The sequence below is a fragment of the Chiloscyllium plagiosum genome, chromosome 16 (genome assembly GCF_004010195.1).
Source record: "Chiloscyllium plagiosum isolate BGI_BamShark_2017 chromosome 16, ASM401019v2, whole genome shotgun sequence".
Classification (NCBI taxonomy): Eukaryota; Metazoa; Chordata; class Chondrichthyes; order Orectolobiformes; family Hemiscylliidae; genus Chiloscyllium; species Chiloscyllium plagiosum.
In genome coordinates, this window is record NC_057725.1 from 53,596,941 (window position 1) to 53,606,838 (window position 9,898).

At 42.3% G+C, this 9,898-nt stretch overlaps 1 protein-coding gene across 5 annotated transcripts in view; it reads left to right on the forward strand.

Moving 5' to 3' along the window:
* Positions 1 to 9,898, forward strand: part of LOC122557922 (von Willebrand factor C and EGF domain-containing protein-like) — a 326,824-nt gene that overhangs the window by 206,403 nt on the left and 110,523 nt on the right. For 4 of the 5 annotated variants that reach the window (XM_043706141.1, XM_043706142.1, XM_043706143.1 and 1 more), the window contains 2 exons: positions 571 to 696; positions 6,850 to 6,966. In XM_043706141.1, the coding sequence (XP_043562076.1) occupies positions 571 to 696; positions 6,850 to 6,966 (243 nt within the window). The remainder of the gene's footprint in view (positions 1 to 570; positions 697 to 6,849; positions 6,967 to 9,898) is intronic. The other variant, XM_043706145.1, reaches the window with a different exon arrangement.

The window sequence follows — 9,898 nt, forward strand, 5'->3', positions numbered from 1 at the left end:
TAACTGGGTCTGTCGTCAATATTGAAGATTCCCACTCCACCTCCTTTCTGTATGTATCTCAACTATGTCACTCCAGCTCTGAAGGGTCTGGTGAGACAGTGCATACCCAGCGTGATCATGATGGCGTCTGAGACATTGTATGATTCTGAGAGAACACTCATGACAGTCAGATCATCTTCCTTAGTGAGCCAGATGGGTTTTTGTGACAATAATTTCATGGTCACCATTGCTGAGACAAACTTTTATAACTATTTTAAAAAAACACCGACAATTATGGTATTTGAACCTGTGCCAATACCACACTAACCTGCGCCTCTGTGACATCACTACTGTGCCACAGACTCCCCTTATTCCACCAGCTACTAATTATTGTTGTATTAAATCTTTGGCAATTCATGTAGGAAGAGCTGCTGATTGGGGTGGTGAGTCTGATCATTTGTTTAGTGTGTATTGTAATTTAACATAATAAATATTGATGATATGTGGTAAATGGTGATTTTTGATGAAGTCCGTACTGATGGTTACATTTCTGAAAACAGTGGCATTCACTGTGCTTCTCTCTGATTTTAGATGTAGATGAGTGTGAAATACATGGACACACACTTTGTGAGCACCAGTGCATGAATACTGTGGGTAGTTTCAACTGCATATGTCCCCCCGGCTATGAGTTGCTCTCCGATGGACAGAGGTGTGGAGGTATGTGGTTGTTCCTCGTGTTTTCTCCTTTACAAAGCACAGTGTGGTTCTACAATGTTCACTTTCATAAAATTGTCAATAATATTTACAACTTAATGATTGGCAACACATCCACAATTATTCACTTATTCCACCACCATCGCTCAGTGCATATCATCTCCAAGATACATTGCAGGATTTCACCAATGTTTCATCAATGACACGTTTCAAACCAACAACCACTTCAAACTAGAATGACAAGAGCAGCAGATACAGGAGAACACTTGTACGTTCCCTCAAATCCACTCTCCATATTGACTTGGAAATATATTGCCATTCCTTCACTACCACTGGGTCAAAATCCTGGAATTCCCTCCTTAATGGCATTGTGGGCTTACCTACAGTAAATGGACTGCAGTGGTTCAAAAAGGTAGCTGATCACCATCTTCTCAATGGCAACTAGGGACAAACAATAAATGCTGGCCCAACCAATAAGATCAGTGTCCCATAATTGAATTTTAAAGAAAAGACCAATAACCAATCACAACGTTGACATCGTTATGAATCACATGAATACATTGCTTTAAAATTATTCTCCTGACCGACTTGGTGCAACAACTTCAAAAGTGAAATGATCCCTTTATGCTCTTTTATTTGATAATGTCAATGCTGAAAAAGCAGCAGTTGGACTCAGCTTCCAGTCAGGGTAAAAACAATGACTGCAGATGCTGGAAACCAGATTCTGGATCAATGGTGCTGGAAGAGCACAGCAGTTCAGGCAGCATCGAGGAGCTTCAGCAAATTCGACGTTTCAGGCAAAAGCCCTTCATCAGGAATAAAGGCAGAGAGCCTGAAGCGTGGAGAGATAAGCTAGGGGAGGGTGGGGGTGGGGAGAGAGTAGCATAGCATACAATGGGTGAGTGGGGGAGGAGATGAAGGTGATAGGTCAGGGAGGAGAGGGTGGAGTGGATAGGTGGAAAAGGAGCTAGGCAGGTCGGACAAGTCCGGACAAGTCAAGGGGACTGGAAGTTTGAAACTAGGATGAGGTGGGGGAAGGGGAAATGAGGAAGCTGTTGAAGTCCACATTGATGCCCTGGGGTTGAGGTGTTCCGAGGCGGAAGATGAGGCGTTCTTCCTCCAGGCGTCTGGTGGTGAGGGAGCGGCGGTGAAGGTCAGATCAAGTCTGATGAAGTTGCATTGGTAACCACAGGAAGTGTTGCTAAGATATTCAGGGGCACAATTCTAATAAAAGACTTTGCAGTGCTTAAGTTCTGTCCAATTTGGGATAGATGCGACCCTGAAATTTGAGGTAATTTGGCAAACAGACTCAGATTGGTGTCTGTGCTAATTAGACTTCCTAACTCTGTCAGAGGGCTTCAGATTTTCTGGTATTAGTAACATAAATATTGAGAACCTTCCTGAAAAAAAAACATACCAGTTACAACTGGGCAATCGATAACTGAAAGAGTGAGTTGTAAATATTTTATGGATATTTAAGCTATCTGAACAGATTCTGAACAAATGCTTTTAGTATTTCTTGCTTTTGAAGAGATAACATGTGGCGCAGGTTGTGTGTAACAAGAAGGTATTGGATTTGAAGACAGTCAAAATTAGGAAATCTCTTCTCCATTTCAGTTACTACATGAAAACCCACTGCAGCTACTGGGAACCTTCATTCCCACATTTTCTCATGTTATTCCTTCCCCTGGTGCTCCCTAGGATAGATTCATTTCTTATACCCCAACTAATACCTGCTCTAGTCACAATGCACCTCCACTGTCAGGGGTGAATGCTAGTTTTAAGCCGTGCAATTTTGCGTTATGAAATTATTATTGTGGGCTCCTGTTGTTACTGAAGTGGAGATGCTGGTGTTGGACTGGGGTGGACAATTTTTTTTAACTTTGGCTTTCAGTACCAACTTTACAATGACCAGCATTGTATGTAAACAGAAACCGCTATAATAAGCAGGCCGCAGGGAGTTGGAATGTTGCCTGAATTTCAGTCAATGGGTGTGAATTAATCATACAATGTGATCCCTCTGCCTATTTTCGGCCCCTTTATGTAGGAAATCATCTCTTCAATTTTTCAACAAACCAACGATGATGTATGTGTTCTGTAAAAGTGTAGATGGAGTCAGAACTCGGTCTGCTGAAAGATAACAAGCGGGTGACGAGATTGATTTTAATTGCTCGAATTTATTTGAATGTAATGTGACAAATATTTTGGCTCAGACATTCTCAGAACTGGCCTCACGCCACTATCCTGAATTCACCAGAACTGTGGTATAAACAGAAACTTACGCTGCATTTCCATGGCAGTTATATCGCTGGAACGAGAGTGACGTTGAGGAACTTCCAGCTGGCCAGTGCCATTATTTCATTTGGGTGTTCTTCTCTAAGGTTTAAGAGGCCACTCTCTTTTCATTGAATTTCAGAATCAAAAGCAATAAACAGTTAGTCTGCTAGTGATGGAGCGATTCCAGTTTGGAAACCAAATTAGGATAAAGTTACTCTGGCTGCTGGAATGGCATGTTTGAAATGTTAATGCTTGCACAGAAGAGTTGCCAACTGACATTAGGTGTGAAGCTCAGCCTGTTAACGTGCTCTACAGGTTGCCTTTTAAGCTGCAAAATCTGTTCTCATCTTGGTTGTTTAGCTGCTTCAGAAGAAATTTATGCACAAGAAATAAATGTGGTTCTGGCTGCTGGTTTTATGTTTTGGAACGATCACATTCAAGCTGAAAGAATCATGTGACTCTGTTTTATCTTTGACACACTGGAAAAGAAATGGTAAGTAGGAGTGATTCGTTCAAAGGATTATTCTGGCACGAGACTAAGAAGTTGTCTCGTATTCCTATTATATTAATTTGTCTTTTCAAGCACTGGACTGAAAAGAAGATTACTGACCTTCATGTTGCTCTGTATGATTTTACTAACAATAAGTCTGGGCATGTTGTTTTAACTTGTGTGCAACAGTATGGTGTAGCATTAATTTTCCACTTTCAGGGGCCACACAGAAGAGTTGGTTGCATAGTAGTGAGAATCCTGCTCTAAATATTGTCTTTTCTTCTCCCTAATATGTAAAGTGAAGCAAAAATTTAGCTAGCACCAGAGGAGTGTTGAGGGGCGAGAGCAGCCAGCACTAGGACAGGATCTTTCCACTGGGGATCTAATGGACAGACTTAGAAGTTAAAGCTGAAATTGTTATTAAGCTGAAAAATTTATCTTTACAAATTCAGCTTGACCTTTTACTGATTATTGTGTAGCAGGAAATGCAGCCAGTACCATATAAAGAACATAATGATTCAACTATTACCTCAATAATTTAGAGTGCTGGCAGTGACCATCAGCTCCAGCACCACCATCCACCGTTCAAGCCAAACCTTCTCCACAGCATCACAGAGTCATCTGGGCATTGTGGATAATACTACAAATTTAGCTCAAGATAATGGTCCTTGACTCGGAACATATAGAAGCAGTACCCAGCACAAGAGAATGTTCAAGGGGGTGATGCAGAGGAGGACCAGACATGAGGTGGATATTTTGGAGATGGTACCCACCCATCTGGAGTGGTGCTGATGCAATCAAAAGCCAGTGACCACAGGGATCAGTTTGTTTCAATAAAGGCAGACATGTTGGTGTCAATTATATAATGACATCTGTGCATTCTGGATATCTGCTCTGTGATAGGACTACAAATAGAAAAGTCAGTTGGAGAGTCTTCTATGCTTTTGTACAGTCAGCATATCTGCATTGTGCAGGCTTCCAGATGACTAGAGTTGCAGACCTTTTTGACAGGAGGTTTGGTGCTGTTAGACCTGTCTCCTTCAATTCTGACACAATAAAAGGGGCTGGTTCAAGAAGCATCCATGCCCTCCCTTTGATGTTTTACATCTTGGGCAGAAAATGTTGGGGTGTCTCGTACATTGAATTTTCTTGTTAAATCCTTCCCTCTCACTCCTCAGAATGTGCAATATTCAAATATTGAATATTCATTGGTTAAAAAAATCAGACAGCTGTCACTCTATTTGTTGTTTGGTTTTGAGCATGTGAAAATGATGCTTGAAAGCCCAACAATAATATTGACATTAGTTAGGATGTTCAGAATGCCAGTACCATAGACAGAGAGCCAGAAGTACTCTGTAGTAATGAGTGGCAGATACTGTACAAGGAGTATGGAGCAAAGACTCCAAGTGAGGTTTTCTGAGTTTTGTGATGTTTTTAATCTTTCAAACAATTCAGGGTGAGGCCCAGTTTGAGTTTATTCCTTTTATTTCACTGTTCACAGTAACATGATAGTGTGGCTACATATGATCGATCAGATGCTGGTACCAGTACATTATTGGCTATGTTTTATGATTTGGAAATTAACAGATTGCTTGTTTAAGGCTTTTTCATGAGTGAATTAATCTCAGACTGCTGCTTCATGTGTTGTTCACCTACTTGTATTGAGCAATGATGTAGCATCCATGAGATTCACTGTCAAGAACTTTCAGGGATTCAAAGTTTTGCTGTTCCAGACTCTCTTGCTGAGTTCCTCAGATCACCCAGTTTTGGTGTGAGGAAATAGATCTTTAATAGGGAACAGGCAAGGAAAAATGTAGAGCCATGGTCTTTGCATTTGCAATATGTTGGGGCCGAGGAGGAAACTGATTGGTCTCCCTATAGATAATTCCATTCATTTTGAAGATTAAAAACACCACTGGAGAACAAAGTAGAAAATAACTTCATTAAATTACTTATAGTGTGGAAACAGACCCTTCGGCCCAACAAGTCCACACCGACCCGCCAAGGCGCAACCACCCAGACCCATTCCCCTAAATTTACCACTGCACCTAACACTGCGGGCAATTTAGCATGTCCAATTCACCTGGCCTGCGCAATTTTGGACTGTGGGAGGAGGCCGGAGCGCCTGGAGGAGGCCCACGCGGACACGGGGAGAATGTGCAAGCTCTACACAGTCATTGGCCTGAGCCAGGAGTTGAACTCGGGTCTCTGGCGCTGTGAGGCAGCAGTGCTGACCACTGTGCCACCGTGCCGCCCGCATGTTTAGGTTTCTATGATGCTAGACCTATAAGAATGTCAGTGTTCTCTTTAGACCTTACGGTGGCATAGTGGTTAGCACTGCTGCCTCACAGCGCCAAAGACCCAGGTTCAATTCCAGCCTCAGGCTGTTACGAGTTATGGTTTGCACATTCTCCCCGTGCCTGCGTGAGTTTCCTCCGGGTGCTCCGGTTTCCTCCCACAGTCCAAAGATGTGCAGGTTAGGTGAATTGGCCACGCTAAATTGCCCGTCATGTTAGGTGAAGGGGTAAATGTAGGGGAATGGGTCTGGGTGGGTTGCTCTTCGGAGGGATCGGTGTGGACTTGTTGGGCTGAAGGGCCTGTTTCCACACTGTAAATAATCTAATCTAATCTAATCTTTTTAACTTTTATACTGTTACAGGGGTGGTCTTGCTGGAACAATAGTGACAGCTCCCTCTTGGTGGTGACATCCTGAGCCTGACCCGAATGAGAAATGATTCCTAACCTAGGAAACTAGGCCAGGGTAGGGATGGTTGCTGGGCAGTAGGCCGAAGCCCAGTTTCGCTGAGAGATCAGCATATCCTACCCACTATTTTCATATAGTCTAATGGTAGTCACACCATTTGGAAGCTTTTCACTCTGGGGTGGCACGGTAGCTCAGTGGTTAGCACTGCTGCCTCACTGCACCAGAGACCCATGTTCAATTCCAGCCTCGGGTGACTGTCTGTGTGAAGTTTGCACATTCTCCCAGTGTTTGCGTGGGTTTCCTCTGGGTGCTCTGGTTTCCTCCCACAGTCCAAAGATGTGCAGGTTACAGTCGATTGGCCATGCTAAATTGCCCCATAGTGTTCAGGGATGTGTAGGTTAGGCACATTAGTCGGGGTAAATGAAGGATCATAGCGGAGGGGAATGGGTCTGGGTGGGTTAATCTTTGGAGAGTCAGTGTGGACTTGTTGGGCCTGTTTCCACACTGTAGGAATTCTATGATTCTGAATCAGAGTGGTAGAAAGTGATTCCATTATTAGCGAATGGTCCAAATTTTTGTAAGGATTAAAAAATTGTATAATATTGAAAAAGAGTAACAATGAGGACTTGCAATGTCTTATTATTTGCACACCTATGAAATGCCATGATTGTTTTTTTGTTGGCAGATGTGAATGAGTGTGAGAAGAGCAACTGCTCCCACCATTGTGTGAATACACTGGGCAGCTTCCAGTGCCTCTGTCCACGTGGATACACTCAGCATGTGAATGGGCACAATTGTCAAGGTTAGATGCTACTTTCTTGTGTTTCAGTGTCACCTTCCCAAAACTGGCTGTACTTTTGTATCAAGGGGTTGAGATCTACTCGAATGGTATCAGGGATGATAAAGCTACAGTTATGTGGACAGACTAGAGAAGGTGGGATGGCTCTCCTTCAAATAGAAAAGGTTAAAGAGAGATTTCATGGAAATGTTCAAAATTATGAAGGATTTAGGCTACTGTAAATAATGTGAGATGATTCAAATGGCAGAAAGACCAGAGGGGCATATATTTTAAGATATTTGGTAAAGGAAAAGGGGCAAGTTATAAAAAGAAAGATGAGAAGGGAAAGATATAAAAGGGACCTAAGGAGCAACGTTTTCATGCGGTAGGTGGTGCATGTATGGAATTAGCTGCCAGAGGAAGTGGTGGAGGCTGGTATAGTCACAACATTTAAAAGGAATCTGGATGATTATATGAATAGGAAGGGTTTAGAGGGATTTGTGCCAAATGTTGGCAAATGGGACTAGATTAACTTAGGATATCTGGTCGGCGTGAACGAGTTGGTCTGAAGGGTCTGTTTCCGTGCTGTACATCTCTGACTGTAATCACTTTTATGGCCTTTTAGTGCAATCCCTCTACATTGCCTGAAAGATAGTGGAACATGATTTAACTTCAAGTGATTTAGAATGTTATGATACATTCAAAAAGGGAATTTAGAAGTGCACATGTTCTTGAAAAGGAAAATAAATTCGAGGGCAATGGGAAAGGAGTGCTTTAATGGTAGTAAATAAATAACTCTGAAAAAATTGACCGAGGCATAGGGACTGAGCAACATCCTCCTGTGCTGAGGGATCCAAATTGCTTAATTTGGAGGGTGCTGTTCACATTATGCTGTGAAGGTGGAGTGACTGAAGGTACTGTAGATGGGGTTTAGGTTAGTGGTGGTGCCCTTTTCCATATGAACTGTTGCATTTGATGATCAGCATGTGTCCTTAGTAAACTCTTCATTTTCCCGTCAATTCAACTAGCAGTTTGAGCAACTATTGCCGTAGACTTTCTCATAGGTTCATCTGGTTTCTAATTTAGCTATCATGCTGGTGTGTCATCAATGGGTACGGAGGAACACCTATGACACATGTGCCTGGTGTTAGGCCTCTGGAGGATTCTTGCTCTTTTAAATTCAGGAGTGGCCAAACAAGGAGCTGTGGAAATGTTAGTAAGCTGACTCAGATGCAAAGCAGATGAATGTTTATCTACTCAAGTGGAGACTTGCTATTTTGAATTTGACTCTCCTATGCAAACAGCCACCCAAGGGAGACTCTTCATCCATTGTCATATGTTGTTCTGTGATTAAGCCAAACAAGTGGTAAAATCCAATGATATCTCATGTGTTAGATGAATAGATCATAATGAAAGTCCATGAGATTAGTTGACTCCAAACTATGATCTGATGCTGTTGGCATTCTGACAGGTAACTGAGTATTAGTGCGTTTTGAGAAGATTTGTAGCTCAGGTTGAGCTTCTGGATGTAGGTTTGCTCGCTGAGCTGGAAGGTTCATTTTCAGACATTTCATCACCCTACTAGGTAACACAATCAGTGAGCCACCAGTGAAGCACTGATATTATGTCCTCTTTTTGTTTATGTGCTTAGATTTCCTTGGGTTGGTGATGTCATTTCCTGTTCTTTTTCTCAGAGGGTGTTAACTGGGATCCAAATTGATGTGTTTGTTGGCAGAGTTCTAGTTGAAATGCCATGCTTTTCGGAATTCTCGTGTGTGTACCTGTTTGGCTTATCTAGGATGGGTGTGTTGTCCCAGTCAAAGTGGTGTCCTTCCTCATTTGTATGTAAGGATACTAGTGATAGTGGGTCATGTCTTTTTGTGGCAAGTTGATGCTCATGTATCCGGGTGGCTACTTTTCTGCCTGTTTGTCCAATGTAGTATTTGTTACAGTTCTTGCAAGGTATTTTGTAAATGACGTTCATTTTGCTTGTTGTCTGTACAGGGTATTTTAAGTCCATTAGATGTTATTTTAGTGTGTTGGTGGGTTTGTGGGCTACCATGATGCCAAGAGGTCTGAGTAGTCTGGCAGTCATTTCTGAGATGTCTTTGATGTAGGGGAGAGTGGTTAGGGTTTCTGGGCATTTTGTCTGCTTGTTTGGGTTTGTTGCTAAGAAATCGATGGACTGTGTTCATTGGGCACATGAAAGAAAGAGAATTGCAAAACTTATGACATAGTCACCCCTATGTTGTGTAGGTGATCTTCCTCTGCTCTTCGTAGTTCCTCTGTGCTGCAGTGTGTGGTGACTCATTGATGTAATGTTCTAATGCAGCTTTGTTTGTGTGTGTTGGGATGATTGCTTCTGTAGTCCAATATTTGGTCTGTATGTGTTATTTACTTGTAGATGCTGGTTTGAAGATCCCCATTGACTGTTTGCTCTACTGTGACAGCTCAGAATGACAGTTAGTTGTTGTTTTCCTCCATTTTCGTAAGGGTATTATTGATGGTCTTGAAGGTTTCCTCTAATTTGTTTTGTTTACTGATGACAAAAGTGTCATCCATGTAAATCAGGAGGGCAAAACGGGGACATGAGATAGCTTTGGCAAATAGAATTAAGGAGAATCCAAAGGGTTTTTACAAACATATTAAGGACAAAAGGGTAACTAGGGAGAGAATAGGGTCTCTCAAAGATCAGCAAGGTGGCCTTTGTGTGGAGCCACAGAAAATGGGGGGAAATGCTAAATGAATATTTTGCATCAGTATTTACTGTGGAAAAGGATATGGAAGATATTGACTGTAGGGAAATAGATGGTGACGTCTTGCAAAATGTCCAGATTACAGAGGAGAAGTGCTGGATGTTCTTGAAACTGTTAAAGGTGGATAAATGCCCAGGACCTGATCAGGTGTACCCGAGAACGCTGTGGGAAGCTAGAGAAGTGATTGCTGAGCCTCTTGC